This window comes from Podarcis tiliguerta (genome assembly GCF_965153285.1).
Source record: "Podarcis tiliguerta genome assembly, chromosome: 14".
NCBI lineage: Eukaryota > Metazoa > Chordata > Lepidosauria > Squamata > Lacertidae > Podarcis > Podarcis tiliguerta.
Genome location: NC_139547.1, coordinates 28,236,093 through 28,251,505, shown reverse-complemented (window position 1 = coordinate 28,251,505; position 15,413 = coordinate 28,236,093). Strand labels below are relative to the sequence as shown.

At 48.8% G+C, this 15,413-nt stretch overlaps 1 protein-coding gene across 1 annotated transcript in view; it reads left to right on the top strand.

Annotated features, from left to right (window-relative positions):
• Positions 1 to 14,533, top strand: part of RASGRF1 (Ras protein specific guanine nucleotide releasing factor 1) — a 59,826-nt gene extending 45,293 nt beyond the window's left edge. Inside the window, exons 17-27 of the mRNA XM_083413239.1 lie at positions 117 to 287; positions 1,751 to 1,857; positions 2,620 to 2,732; positions 3,479 to 3,539; positions 5,076 to 5,179; positions 5,518 to 5,602; positions 8,220 to 8,417; positions 10,043 to 10,122; positions 11,736 to 11,853; positions 12,096 to 12,164; positions 13,003 to 14,533. Coding sequence (XP_083269365.1) covers positions 117 to 287; positions 1,751 to 1,857; positions 2,620 to 2,732; positions 3,479 to 3,539; positions 5,076 to 5,179; positions 5,518 to 5,602; positions 8,220 to 8,417; positions 10,043 to 10,122; positions 11,736 to 11,853; positions 12,096 to 12,164; positions 13,003 to 13,095 — 1,199 coding nt within the window. The 3' untranslated portion in view covers positions 13,096 to 14,533. The remainder of the gene's footprint in view (positions 1 to 116; positions 288 to 1,750; positions 1,858 to 2,619; positions 2,733 to 3,478; positions 3,540 to 5,075; positions 5,180 to 5,517; positions 5,603 to 8,219; positions 8,418 to 10,042; positions 10,123 to 11,735; positions 11,854 to 12,095; positions 12,165 to 13,002) is intronic.
• Positions 14,534 to 15,413: the final 880 nt, after the last annotated feature.

Here is a 15,413-nt window from a genome sequence, read left to right as displayed (position 1 = left end):
ATCTGGCCCTCTCTGAGTCTCCTTTAACAGCCAGCAAGTGGGGAAGGAGTCCTTGGGGAGTGTTTCATGCCAGAGGAAAGCTCACTGCGAATTTTCTCTCCCTCTTCCTGATGCAGAATTCCCTTTGTTCTCCTATAACAATGGGGTCGTGATGACATCCTGCCGGGAGCTAGACAACACTCGCAGTGCCCTCTCGGCTGCTTCAGCCTTTGCCATCGCAACCGCAGGCGCCAATGAGGGCACGCCAACCAAAGAGAAGTACAGGAGGATGTCCCTTGCCAGTGCAGGTGAGAGAATGGGGATTCCTCCCCTTCTTGGGGGCTCCATCCCACTTTCTCTGCAGGGAGAAGAGGCCATGGGGACACTGCAAAAGCCTCATTGATTTGCATGCTCCCTTTGCAGGGTTTGTATCCTGAAATGTAGAGCATTAACACTTGCAATGTGCTGCTGAGGGATTTATTTATTTAATATTTATATATCACTATTATCATGCTTGTGTGTGTGTTTCACAACACCCCACTCTCCAAGCAGAGTGAGGTTCTAGGAGCTTACCCAGAATTTGTGTTTGCTTTGGAATGAAGTATAGTGGAAATTGTGGTGTCTTTATGATATATGGTTTATTTACACATATATACAACCTGAGCCTGCGATGGATGGGTTCACAACATTAACACCCCAAGACGGCCTTGCTTTTCCTATAGCTACAGCCATGGATTCCCACAGAAATCAGGCATGGCTCTTTCTCTCTGCCTTTTCAACCTGCCCGCTTCCTCCAGCTTTTAGCTCACAAAGCTCAGCTCTCAACTCTGGCCTTTTGCCTTTCTAACTGGCAGCCAATTGAGGGAGTAGAGTCCACCCATTTGCTATCTAGCACAGAACTATTCCCTTTGTTTCCTTAATGGCTCATTTCCTCACCAGGAAGCTGGACTGGCTATTCCAGGACTTAGACAGGTCTTGACATACAGCCTATTCCCCACCCCGTGCCCCCAAGCTATACATATACCGTATTTTCCCATGTATTGGACGAGGTTTTTTGACTCAGAAATCAGGTCAAAAATTGGGGTCACCCAATACATGGACAGTGACATGGGGGGGGGGGCCTGGAGAAGCTGCGCGCCACCAGCCAGCTTGTTGGTGGGAGTGCAACTTCCCCCAATGCTGCTGTGTGCGGCGGGTGCTCCCTGGATCATTTCCTGTGTGGCAGCATCAGACGAGGTTGTGCTCCCGGGAGCGCAACTTCCCCTGTTGCTGCTGCATGTGGGAAACAATCTAGGGAGTGTTTCCTGCCCACAGCTGCTTGGGGGGAGAGGCTCAACAACTTTGGGCCATCTCCCTCGTTTTCCTAAAATTGAGTCCCCCAAAATAGGGGGGGTCTTATACAAGGGGGCGTCCTATAGACGGAAAAATACGATATATGCAGTTTCAGCAATAAAAACATAAAACCACACAATAAAAACCATATATAAAAATGTAAAAACAGACATCAATTAACCATTGTGGGAGGATGTAGTCTTAAACTGGGTGGAACAGAAAAGTTTTCAGCTGGCATTTAAAAGTTGGCACAGAAGGCGCCTGCTAAATCTCACCATCTAGGAGAACTTGGGGGGTCTTAGAAGGCAGGGTCTGGGCAACCCTCCTGACCTCCCAGCTAGGTTGGAGCTTATCCTCCCAGGCATCCCTGCATGGCCTCTTCCCGCCCCCTGCTCTGACACTGACTCAGCCTCCTCTGTGCTCCTTGCTCTCCTTCCAGGTTTCCCCCCTGACCAAAGGAATGGCGACAAGGAATTTGTGATCAGGAGGGCAGCGACCAACCGGGTCCTCAATGTCCTGAGACACTGGGTCTCCAAGCACTCCCAGGTAAGCTGCTCCCAGAACAAGTGGAGGCAGGAAGCTGCACTGGTAATAGTTTAATTAATTCAACAGCCCAATGATTCCAGCTTCTCGAAGTCTGATAGTCATTCACACCTCCAGTGCCCCCCCCGCTACCCCCTTGCCTCTTAGTGTTCCCCCTTGATAACCCTACCATCCCCCAGGGGGCAATGCCGCTGCTCTAACTTGTGAAAATGCAGAATTGATATAGAGGGTGATTTTTTTTAAAAAAAACTAAGACTTATTTAAAGTCGATTTATTGAAATGAGTGAACAGGACTAAGTTAGGCCCATTAATTTCAATAGGTGTACTTTGAATGTAGCTTAGTTGAATAACACCCAAATATTTCTAATTTTGGGATGCGGGTGGCACTGTGGGTTAAACCACAGAGCCTAGGACTTGCCGATCATAAGGTCGGCGGTTCGAATCCCCGCGATGGGATGAGCTCCCGTTGCTCGGTCCCTGCTCCTGCCAACCTAGCAGTTTGAAAGCACGTCAAAGTGCAAGTAGATAAATAGGTACCGCTCCAGCGGGAAGGTAAACGGCATTTCCATGCGCTGTTCTGGTTCGCTAGAAGCGGCTTAGGCATTCTGGCCACATGACCCAGAAGCTGTACGCCAGCTCCCTTGGGCAATAAAGCAAGATGAGCGCCATGCTCCCTTGGCCAATAAAGCAAGAGTTGGCAATGACTGGACCTAATGGTCAGGGGTCCCTTTACCTTTACCTTTATTTCTAATTTTCTTTTTGCAGGATTTTGAAACAAACGATGAACTGAAGTGCAAAGTGATCAGCTTTCTGGAGGAAGTCATCCATGACCCAGAACTGCTGACACAAGAGAGGAAAGCAGCAGCCAATATCATCAGGCAAGTTACCCTCCTGCAGATCTGTGGTTGGCTGGCAACTGAGCTGGCCAAGGGCAGGGCCGAATCCCTGGCCACCTGGCTCCTCTCCACTGCCACACTCAGTGTGGTGTGGGTGAGACTGAGGGTGCTCATAGCTCAGGGTACAGTTAAGCGTTGAGACAGTGGGCTGGGCCAGGCCTGTGAGCCACCAGTTGCCACCACTTAAACTAAAGCAGCTAGCAGTGAGAAGGTGCAGAGGATTCTTCTTGGTAGTTCCTCAGAGGTTGGGCCCAAGAGGGCCCTCTCCCTTATTTTCATTGGTAGCTGCTTAGGTAGGTCTAGGTGGTGGCAACTGGTGGCCCATAGGAAGTGGCCCAGGAGAGGGCCTTCTCTGTGGCAGCCCCTCAGTTACGCAATTCCCTTCCCACAGAGGTGCATCTGATACCTTCATTATACAGCTTCCAGGGAATGCTGAAGAGGCACTTCTTGATGCTGGCCTTTGCCATTTGAGATGCCATTTCCAGGACCCACCTTATCCCTGTGACTACAATTTGTTTTAGTTGCTGGATCTTAAATTGCTGTAATCCGCCTGGGGCCTGCTGTTGAAGGGTTGGCAGTACATTATTATTTTTAAAAGAGAGGGAGTGATACTTTACCTAGGCCTTTCCACCTCGATGCAAAGAGGCTTCTGCGGGGAAGCAATGAAAATCTCCCATGTGCTTTGGGCTCTTATATTCCAATGCTGCCATTTTTCTCTTGCACCTCAGGACCTTGTCTCAGGAGGACCCTGGAGACAATCAGATCACACTGGAAGAGATCCTGCAAATGGTAACTGTCCTCCCACAATTTCTGTCCTCCTGCAACTGGATCGCAACAAAGAGCTGTGCTTATTTTTTATTTCCCTTCTGCCTTTATTTCCCTCTGATCCCTTTGTGTTTTTTGAGGAAGAGATGCTTTCATCGCCCACTAGTGAGCATTTCACAACCCAACATAAATGACGAGAGCCTACTGGGCTTTTTCTAAGTGTCTTTGGGTGGTTTTTGTGTAACTCCCCGGTCGTCATGCAAAGGGGCCATTTTAAGGATATGCCTGCTTGCACCAATGCTGGAAGTTTTGGGGCAAAATTCTTCAACAGCCACTTTAGAAGTGAAGCAGAGAACAGGAATGTCCCTCCTGGATGGCAAGTGGGCAGCCTGCCCAGGAGTCAAGTGGCTTATCTGGGAACATCCTGCACTTTTCTCAGCAAAAAGGAAAAGGGAGTGAGGGCTTTCTAATCCAGAACCCCACTCAAGACAAAACCACTTTGGGAAATTCCTCCAAAGAGAAGAGCAGAACAGAGTAGATGTCACTTTACTTTGCAAGAAAGCGGAGTAGCAGGAGGCATTTTCATTTGCACAGGAAGTTCCAGCTTTATCCTGAGTCAGACCCTTGGTCCATCTAGGCCAGGGATGGCCAAACTTGGCCCTTCAGCTGTTTTGGGACTACAATTCCCATCATCCCTGACCACTGGTCCTGTTAGCTAGGGATGATGGGAGCTGTAGTCCCAAAACAGCTGGAGGGCCAAGTTTGGCCATCACTGATCTAGGCCATATTGTTGACACTGACTGTCAGTAGCCCTCCAGTGCTTCAGGCAGGGAGTCTCTCCTCACCCTTACCTGGAGAAGCCAGGGTTCGAACCTGTGATTCTGTGAAGGGAAAGCAGATGCTCTACCACTGAGCCAGATCCCTTCCCCTTCTTGTGTGTGCAAAACTGGTGCAGAGTGCCAAGCACTTGAGGAGCCCCTTGGAGTGCAGGCTTGAATCTGCATGGAGTGCAGAGTGGCATTCCCCGCCCCCCTGCACGTCAACAAACTTCTAAGGTAGGGCTGCCATACATCCGGACATTACCAGGATTTCAAAGGAGGAACTGACATCTAGGGGAGAGAGTCCCCACTTAGAGAGGATCCTCAGCATGAAGCAGGCCTCTGCAGTCCAAGCTCAGCGCTACTGTCATGCTGCCTCTTGTTCCAAGAGGTAGATGCTGCCACTCTGTGGCACCTGTAACAGTGCCGGTTCTGTGAATCGAAGCAGTGGAATGGGCATATTTAGGGTAAGGCAATTTGTAGGTATTGCCCGCCTGGCCTCCAATGTCAACAGGCCTCAGGGTGAGCCCTCTGTGACTCTAGCTGGTGCTCACAACACACACACACACACACACACACATGCACATATGCATAGATGTTCACTCCATTGAAGAAGAGGCTGAGCAAGGCCTGGGAGGAAAAGGGATCTCCTCGTAGTAGCTCTCTGAGTCTTTGCTTTCTACCAGCAGATTCTGCGCTTGTTGTCTTTGCTTCCATTGAGGGCTGTCTTCTTTCTCTCCAGGCTGCGGGAGTCAAGGCGGAGCCCTTTGAAAACCACTCTGCTTTGGAAATCGCAGAGCAGATGACTTTGCTGGATCACCTGGTCTTCAAAACCATCCCTTATGAGTGAGTCACAAAGAGGCTTCTGCTTTCCTCCTTTCCATCTCTGCCATGTATGGAGAAGGCAATATTTATTTCATTTCATTTCTCTTCTTCGCCTATTTCTCCAAAGAGCTCAAGGTGGCAGACATGTTTCCCTGCCCCCACCCCCCATTTAATCCCCACGGCATCCCTGTGAGGTAGGTTAGGATCCCGATCCCAGGCTCAGATCCTGCTGGCTGGTTTCCCATGGGTACCTCTGGGTAGCCACTGTGAGAACAGGATGCTGGACTAGATTTGGCCATTTGGCCTGATCCAGCAGGCTCTTCTAACATTTTTATATTCTTACCACTTTGCATTTTCAGAGAGTTCTTTGGGCAAGGCTGGATGAAGTTGGAGAAGAACGAGAGGACTCCGTACATCATGAAGAACACCAAGCACTTCAATGATGTGAGTTCGGGCTCTAGGGCTTTGGAGGAGCTTTGGAGGAGCCCAGATGCAAGAGGGACTGCTCCCAATTTGGGGAAGAGGGAGTGGTGTCGCATAGCATTGCAGTCAGTGGGTGGCTGGGCTGGGGAGGTTCTTGTTCCCAGATATGCCTCTGTGGTGTAGTGGTTAAGAGATGTGGACTCGTAATCTGGTGAACCGGGTTTGTGTCCCCGCTCCTCCACATGCAGCTGCTGGGTGACCTTGGGCCAGTCACACTTCTCTGAAGTCTCTCAGCCTCACTCACCTCACAGAGTGTTTGTTGTGGGGGAGGAAGGGAAAGGAGATTGTTAGCCGCTTTGAGACTCCTTATGGGGAGTGAAATGTGGGATATCAAATCTAAACTCCTCCTCCTGTGAGAATCTGGACCTGCTCTCCTTTTCAGAAGGAAAGCACTCAGGCAGAAGTTTGACTTTGGCAGGATTTCAGAGGATCTGCTTGACATGGAATAGCTGGAAAGCTTTGATGTTTGTTCAGCAAATGGCCAACTGGCCAAACCAGTCTCCAGAACCACCACCCTCCCTCTCTCTTCTAAATAGCATTAGCACTTGTGGATTACAGTCGAAGTTTTCTCCTGAAGTGCCGGAAATGCACACGTGGTTGGAAAGGGCAGAGACAGGGGCAGGGGGCAGGGCAGGGATTGTTAAAACTGAGGCCAGGTGAAAATGAAATGCAGAAAAGCATAGATGGCCATAATGATATTATGATCATTTCAACCTCCCAGAATTCTCTGAAACAGACCTTACCACTTCAAACTGAGGCTGCCATGTTTAAACTGTTTGGGAGAACCCCAAAGCTTGCCGCACTTTGTGACACTTTCTTCCTTTGTCCTAATAAAAGGTATTATTATCCTACTGAAGCTCCATCCCCCTTATTGACCTCCCTTTTTATGCTGAATTACAGTTCAGGGCAGATAAAAGAAAGTCCTCCTTCACACAATACATAGTTAAACTGTGGAACTCACTCCCACAGGAGGAGCTGATGGCCACCAACCTAGATGGCTTTAAAAAAGGGTGAGGCAAATTTGTCAAGGAGAGGGCTATTGATGCCAACCAGCCATGATAACAATGCTCTGCCTCCACAGCTGGAGGCAATTGCTGGAAACCACTGAAAGGAACAGTGCTCCTTGCTGGTTTCCCATAGGCATCTGGTTGGCCTCTGAGAACAGAAGGCTGAAATAGATAGGGTATTGGTCTGATCCAGTAGGCTTTTGTTCTCTTCTTATGTTCCGAGCTATTTTTTGTGGATGGAAACAGGACAGAGGTTTTTATCACATGATGTGTGTAGTAGTAGTAGTAGCAGTAATAATAATAATAGTAATAATAATAATAATAATAATAATAATAATAAATATATTTATACCCTGTCCATCTGGCTGGGTTTCTCCAGCTACTTTGGGAGGCTCCCAACAGAATATCAAAACATCAAACATTAAAAACTTTCCTAAACAGGGCTGCCTTCAGGTGTCTTCTGAAAGTCAGATAGTTATTTATTTCCTTGACATCTGATGGGAGGGTGTTCCACAGGGCAGATGCCACTACCAAGAAGGCCCTCTGCCTGGTTCCCTGTAACCTCACTTCTTGCAAACCGCCAGAAGGCCCTCAGAGCTGAGCGATGGGGGTGAAGACGTTCCTTCAGCTATACTGGGCTGAGGCCATTTAGGGCTTAAAGGTCAGCACCAACACTTTGAATTGTGCTCGGAAACATACTGAGAGTCAATGTAGGTCTTTCAGGACCTGTGATATATGGTCTCGGTAGCCACTCCCAGTCACCAGTCTAGCGGCCGCATTCTAGATTAGTTGTAGTTTCTGGGTCACCTTCAAAGGTAGCCCATGTAAAGCGCATTGCAGTAGTCCAAGCTGGAGATAACTAGAGCATGTACTACTCTGGCGAGACAGTCTGCGGGGAGGTAGGGTCTCAGCCTGCGTACCAGATGGAGCTGGTAGACAGCTGCCCTGGAGGCAGAATTGACCTGCACCTCCATGGACAGCTGCGAGTCCAAAATGACTCCCAGGCTGCACACCTGGTCCTTCAGTGCCAGGATGTCTGTTCATCTGGGCACTGTTCATAATGTAATTATCCCCATCTGTACTTTCCTGTGTCCCATTTCTTTCTGACTTCCCTATTTACAATCCTGTATAAGTGTGTGTAGATAGTTAGGTCACAATAGACCTCCAACTCTGGATAAGACTTCATGCACCTGCTGAAAACAACAACAACAGCTGAATTTGTTAGTCAGCTGAAGCAAAACAGCAAACAAGGTTCTTGCTTAAAGATGAACATGGAAAACATATGGATTTCAAACTCTTTACCCATCTTAGTTACAGATAGATGTCCAGTAGGGGGCATCAAAAAAATGTGGCGAAACCCCGGCGACCTCAGTCTTTAGGAGCCAACCCTGCGGACAAGTTCTGTAACTCAGAGCCCTGTAAAGTCCATGCATGTGCCGCTGAGATAAAAGTGTATTTGGTTTCCTGTCCTCATCTTTTTGTACTTGAGCTTAGGGCTCTGTGATCCTTTTAAATGGCACACATGCGGTCCTGATGACCGCTGGGTTGTGCGGTTCCCCTCCCCCCTGCAGATCAGCAACCTGATCGCCTCCGAGATCCTCCACAACGAGGACATCACCGCCAGGGTGAGCGCCATCGAAAAGTGGGTGGCCGTGGCTGACATCTGCCGCTGCTTGCACAACTACAACGCAGTCCTTGAGATCACCTCGGCCTTCAACCGCAGTGCCATCTTCCGCTTGAAGAAGACATGGATGAAGGTGTCCAAACAGGTGGGTACGCCAGTGGGGAGCACAAGGCAAGTCTCTGGGGTCACTTTGGACTCATAGAATTGTAGAGTTGGAAGGGACCCCCAGGAGCAATCTGAACTAACACCCCTGCAAGGCAGGAACTGCAGCTAAAGAATCCCTGACTCTCATATATTGAAATTTTGAGAGCTGTCATAATAATAAATAATAATATAAGAAAATAATTGTGGGGTTTTTTTTATTTAAATGCATATACTCACCATTAGTAAAATTGATGCAATAACAAACACATCTATATCTATCTATCATCTATCTATCATCTATCTATCATCTATCTATATCTATATCTATCTATCTATCTATCTATCTATCTATCTATCTATCTATCTATCTATCATCTATCTATATCTATCTATCTATCTATCTATCTATCTATCTATCATCTATCTATATCATCTATCTATCTATCTATCATCTATCTATCTATCTATCTATCATCTATCTATCTATCTATCTATCTATCTATCTATCTATCTATCTATCTATCATCATCTATCTATCTATCATCTAAAATCATTCAGGGAAAAGGGTTGTAGCTCAGTGGCTGAGCATCTGCTTTGCGTGGAGAAGGTCAAATATTCAGTTCCTGGTGGCATGCCCGGGTAGGGCTGGGAGCCCCCCCCCCAACAAGAACTCTGAAGAGCCATGGCTTCCAGTCAGTGTAAAGCTAGATGGATTATTGGTCTGACTTGGTAGCTTCTGAGAATGCAGATTCCTTCAGAATCATGAGAACTGGGCACCGATGCACCCAGCCCAGCACAATGACTGGCTTTGTTTGATCTTTGACTTCTGCTGCACGCCAGTCTATGTGCAGAGGCGCATGCTAGCCGTGGAGTGCTGAGATTTTTTTACTGTGTAGCCACCCCCCTCCTCCAGCCACAGCAGAGAGCTTTGGTTGGCCTATTCTGTGCAGCTCCTTCTTCCTCCTTTCATCCAGAACTCCCCTGCCAGACCACTTAGGAGGCTCAACTTCCTTCTTTGCTGTGGAACTGAGACCTGGCATTCTCCCCGCAGATACTTATCATACGCTCAGATGGTTCCTCAATAACACAAAAGTGCAGCCAAACCAGATGGAGCAGATTTCTTGCTCAGCTTCAGTTTCTGCAGAGGATTCACATAAAGAATATGTTAAGCTGGAACCTCTGTGGTCTTAAGGCAATTTCACAAGTGACCTCCACCCCGTTTTTGAACTTCTGTGTTGCCTTCAGCCCAGTTGTCTCTATTAGGCAACTTAGCTGTGATTCCAGCATTGCAGGGGGTTGGACTAGATGACCCTTGAAGCCCCTTCCAACTCTACAATTCTATGATTCTAGGGTTGCAAGCTGGGATTATTTGGTACAATTAATTGAATGAAGCTTCCCTGGCCAACTGATATTTGCCCTGCTTCCTGATTTTGATTCCAAACTGCTTTTTGAATTTGCTGGGCCTGCCTCTTCAGCATATTGACCAAAGCGCCCATTTGATTTTCAGTAGCTCAGAAGCAGATCCTTGGTATCATTCCCAAAAAAAGGCACCCCCCACCCCAGCCTGGATTCTTCTTTCTTCCTTAACCAGAGTCTGCACTTTCTGCCTTATGTCTTTCTTTTCAGACAAAAGCTTTGATCGACAAGCTGCAGCGCCTGGTGTCCTCGGAAGGCCGTTTCAAGAATCTGAGGGAGGCCCTGAAAAAGTAAGTGGCTGGCAGCAGAGCTCGTCCGCCTGGGGGTGGTGCCCATCATGCCTTTGTTTGCAAAATGTGAGACCTTGTGTGGTGTCTGAGGTATGTGCATGCGCACACAGAAAGACAAAGCATGGCACACCTGTGAACACCTCCAGCAAGTGCTCCTTCCCACTAGGTATTTGGCAGATATTGCCAGGACCTGAGAAAGTTCAGCTTTATTTGTTTGTTTGTTTGTTTGTATTTATATTCCACATTTTTCCTCCAATGAGCTCCAGGTGGCTCACCTGGTCCTCCCCTTCCTCGTTTAACCCCCTAGACAACCCTGCAAGGTAGGCTAGGCTGAGAGGGAGAGTGGCTGGCTCCCAAGGTCACCCAAGTGAGCTTCATGGCCGAGTGGGGGTTTGAACCCTGATCACTCAGGTCTTAGTCCTCACAACAGCCCTGGAAGGTAGGTTAGGTTGAGAAGCAGGGATTTGAACCCAGGTCTCTCCCAGGTCTTAATTTGACACTAACCACTGCACAACACTGTCTCTCCCTGCTCAAAGCCTCACGGTGGGTAGCATGCTGGACAGCTGGGCCTCCAGCCCCTGGGACTTTGCATACCCCTCATGAGCAAGGGAAAGGGAAACCAGCTATTTAACCAGGCACAAGAGACTGTAAAAGGGAAGAGGCCCTTCAGAGGGCAGGGAAGAATGTTTTGGCCTCTGCACTGAATGCAGAGAATCTCATAGGTTCCAGAGTTCTAAGACATTCCTATTTGCGCAAGGGAGAGGGGTCTGCGAAGCTGGGAGCTCATTCATACTTGATGTGGACTACATTGGAAAGTACCTTATTTTTTGCTCTATAAGACTCACTTTTTCCCTCCTAAAAAGTAAGAGGAAATGTGTGTGTGTCTTATGGAGCGAATGCAGGCTGCACAGCTATCCCAGAAGCCAGAACAGCAAGAGGGATTGCTGCTTTCACTGCACAGCGATCCCTCTTGCTGTTCTGGCTTCTGAGATTCAGATTTTTTTTCTTCTTGTTTTCCTCCTCCAAAAACTAGGTGCGTCTTGTGGTCTGGTGCATCTTATAGAGCGAAAAATACAGTATGGCTTGAAACAGGGAAAGTTTTTCTCCCTCTTTCATAAGGCTACAACTGGCGGGCATCCAATGAAGTGAAACGTTGGATGATTCAAGACAGATAATAGGAATTCCTTCTTCGCACATTGCATAATTAAGCTATGGAGTTCACTCAGGTGGCAGTGGTACCTATCAACTTGGATGGCTTAAAAAGAGGATTGGACAAAGTCATGAAGGAGGAGAGGGCTATTGATGGCCACTGGCTCTGCCTCTCACAGGCATCCAGTTGGCTTCTGTGAGAACAGCATGCTGGACTAGATGGGTCATTGACCTGATCCATCAGACCCTCCTTATGTTCTTAAGTATCAGACTTGATGTGAGGGGGACACAAAAGCTCTCCCTGCAGGGTGTAATCTGTGGTGACGGTTTATGAACCCATCTGAGCTGACATGGAGTGAGGACAGTGCCTGTATGAACTGTGGCCAAAGAGGAAACTCAGGAGAAAGACTATTGGATCACATTAAGCCCATCACATTAAGCGGGACTTCTTTTCTCCCTTCCAGCTGCGATCCACCCTGCGTCCCATATCTAGGGATGTACCTGACAGACCTGGCCTTCATTGAGGAGGGCACCCCCAATTACACTGAAGACGGCCTCGTGAATTTTTCCAAAATGAGGATGGTAAGTTTGCTGGCACAGTGCCTTTTGGCAGGGAGAAAGGGCAAATCATAAGGAGGTTTCATAAGTCTGATCAGATGTCAAGAATAGCCTGACGAAAGGATAGTCCGTAAAGATGTGAACCGCCTGATTACTCCATTCACCAGCCTCAGGCCCTTTTATTTCATGAGCTTTGAGTGTTTCCCCAACAACTTTTATTCCCGGGAGCACAATCATAAGCACCAATTTCTTTTCTTTCTGTACAGATCTCCCATATCATCCGAGAGATCAGGCAGTTTCAGCAGACGGCCTACAAAATTGAGCATCAGGCAAAGGTAACTTCACTGCAGACCCTTTCGGGGGGTTGGGCTTGTCCCTTGCACCCACTGCCCAGAGGTGAGGGTGTCTGAGAGCTCAATTGGAAACAGCCTTCTCCACCCTGGAGTCCTCCAGATGTTTTGGAGGACATCTTCCACTAGGATGGACATGGTGGCTGGGGTTGATGGGAGCTGTGGTTCAAAACATCTGGAGGACACTAAGTTGGGGAAGACTGTTTGGATAAAAACAATGGCTGTAGCTTGAGATCCACCTTGCAGGCTTCCTATAGGCATATGCTTGGCCCCTGTGAGAACAGGATATATTCCTGAATAATTGTTCCTAGGTAACTGTTGCTGAGGAAGGTACTTATAACTTCATGGAGGAGAGGGCTATCAACAGCTACTAGCCAAGATGAATGCTATGTTCTGCCTCCACAGCTGAAGGAAGCAATGCTTCTGAACACTTCCTACAAAACTAGCTCCCATAAAGAGAAACTATAAGCAGAGGTAGTCTGCTTCTGAATAGCAGTTGCTGGAAACTGCAGGGGAGGAGAGACGCGGTTGCACTCAAATCCTGCTTGAGGGATTCCCACAGGCATCTGGTTGGCCACTGTGAGAACAGGATGCTGGATTAGATGGGCCATGGGCCTGATCCGGCAGGTGCTTCTTCTGAGGCCATTAAGAAACCCTATGGTTAGTTTGTTGCATGGTATCCCAAGATCAACAGATCTGTTCCCAGCCATCTGACAACAAGCTCACAGCACTGGGCTCTCTCCCCTTAGATCCAGAGGGAGCAGCATTGACCCCTTGCTGCCTCCCTTTCCTTCACCCTCTCTCCCTTTTCTTTCTCTTCCAGGTCACCCAGTACCTCCTGGACCAGTCCTTTGTGATGGACGAGGAGGGTCTTTACGAGGCCTCGCTCCAGATAGAGCCAAAGCTGCCCACCTGAGTCCAGAGTGGCAGCAGCCCCCTGGGGGCCCTTCCCTGTACACCATGTACCATATTGTACATAGCAGCTGTTTGTTTCTTTTGGGAACCCTCAGTTGACTTCCTCGTATGTGCTTCTCCAAGACCCCACCACCACCACCACCACCCCTCTCCTTGTCCTTAGAATCTGACTAGCCACCGTTTGTCCTGGGGAGTCCGGCATAGACCACTTTGTTGACTGCAGTCCTGGTTCCTATTCAGCTATGTTCTCTTTGTTGTTGATTCTTTGCGTGCGTGCACTGGGGGCGGGGGGAGGGACGGAGGGGGTGGCAGCCGGGAAAGCCACCCATGGGGGCATGTGGGGCATTGCACAAGGGAGCCCCTCCTTACCTGAGGAACAGCTGCCTGCTTTCCAGGCCTCTGCAATCTGGGCACGGCCTTCCATTTTGCCGGGAGGGGGGCTACGGAACACACACACACACTCCGAGTCATTTCGGACGGCAACTGCTAAGTCCCCCAATACAAGTCATGTAATAAGGGAAAGCAAATTCTTGAGGACGCATTTCACTGAGCAGCGGCAGGAGCAGAGAGCGCCAAGGGGACTCTGACCTCCTGTTGCCAAGGAGATAAGAGAGGCTTGAAGGAGAATCTGACCCGCTGGTGGTCAACTGGGCAAAGCAGGCTTGATAGTGGAAAGAGGGTGGCTCTCTTCAATGAGGCCAAGGTGGAGCAGTAGGGTTTGGGTGACAGGGTAGGGAGGAGACAGGCAGGCAGGTCTCCCCTGGGGAACAGGTACTCTTGGTGCAAGAGGACTCCCTTTGGTGGGGGTGCTGTCTGTCCCCACATAAATGGGTAGGGAAGCAGGGCAGGGAGGAGACAACCACCATTTGGGTTTCCTGCCTCAGGCACCCAGGTGGCTTGGGCCAGCCACAAGAGGAAGACAGACAGAGACCAACCATATCTTTGAAAATTCCTGCTTCATCACCCTCCTGAGAGGCTCTGTGTGAATTTCGCTCCTCCGTCCGTAGACTTTAGTGACTCTTCTTAGTAACATAATGTAGAATTAGAGAGGGGAGGGGAGGGGGGGAGGGGAATGGCCAAGTGTTTTTATTACATATACTGTAATCCTGTCTAACCACTTGCTAGCAGGACTACAGTAATGTACTGCTTATTCTGTGAATATTATCACGTATTTTTTACATTGTACAGGATATAAGCCCAGGTGAATTTTTGAGTGGCAGGCATGCTCCACAGTAACGGAAAAACCAGAAGAAGAAGAAAAAAAACACAAAACCTTTTGCTGTAAGCAATACCCATTGGTATGAGAATTCTCTTTCAAGACCTAAAATATTTCGACTTACAGCTTGTTTGTTTGGGAAAAGGAAAAAATTTCCATTTTTGTAAAAATATATGTTTCCTGATTACCTCTTGCTAATAAATCTATTCTATCTCAGGGTGAACAGTGGCTTTGCAAAGGTGTATTTTGGACCCATCAGGGGGAGCTGTTTGGGATGGGCAAGTTTAAGCAGGGGAGCTTGCCTAGTTCATCAGAAAAGCCTGGTTAAGACCCCCAAAATATGGCTAAGCAGAAGGTCACCTGAGAGGAGGACGGTCTGCAGCAACTCTATGGGAAGACAGGGAGCAGTAACTGTTGTAACCTATCAATCACCAGTTACCAGCCATGCAGCAAAGCTGGGGGCCATATTTCCTTATGGCAGAGGTTTTCAACCTTTTTGAGTCCATGACTTCCTTGACCAACTGCATTCTTTCTGCGGCAGCCCTGTGGGGCTCAGAAGCCCAGTTATGCCACCCCTTGCCAGCAAAGCTGACAGCTTCTCATCCTTTCTTCAACATCCTCCCTTATGGAGTGTTACCTCAACCTCCTCTCTTCTCCCCTCTCCTTGAAAGTCCTCTGGGCAGCCGCTGCTTCTGCCCCTGGTCTCTGAGCTGCCCTTCCCTGCCCCAAAGAAACATGCCTCCTCATACTGCCCCACAGGGGCCTGGGACTTGTCAGCCCATTCCCAACAGCAAGGGCTGCCGGACTGGCTGGCTGGGCTCCCTTGCCCATCTGCTTGCTTACTCCAAGGCCACCTCAGCTTCTGGTAATCAGCACCCCCTGGCCAGCCCCAGAGGCACAATTCACCCACAGAGCTTGTAGCCAGGGCTGCTGCAACAAACCGCTGTGCAAGCCTTTGGAAGGCAGAGACATGAGAGGGCATCAGAGGAGGGAGGGAAGGAAAGAAAGAGGGGCAGAGGCCAGTGCTGCCTGTGGCACCCCTGACCATCCTTCAAGGCACCTCAGGGTGCCACAGCAGCTTGGTTGAATACCACTGCCTTATG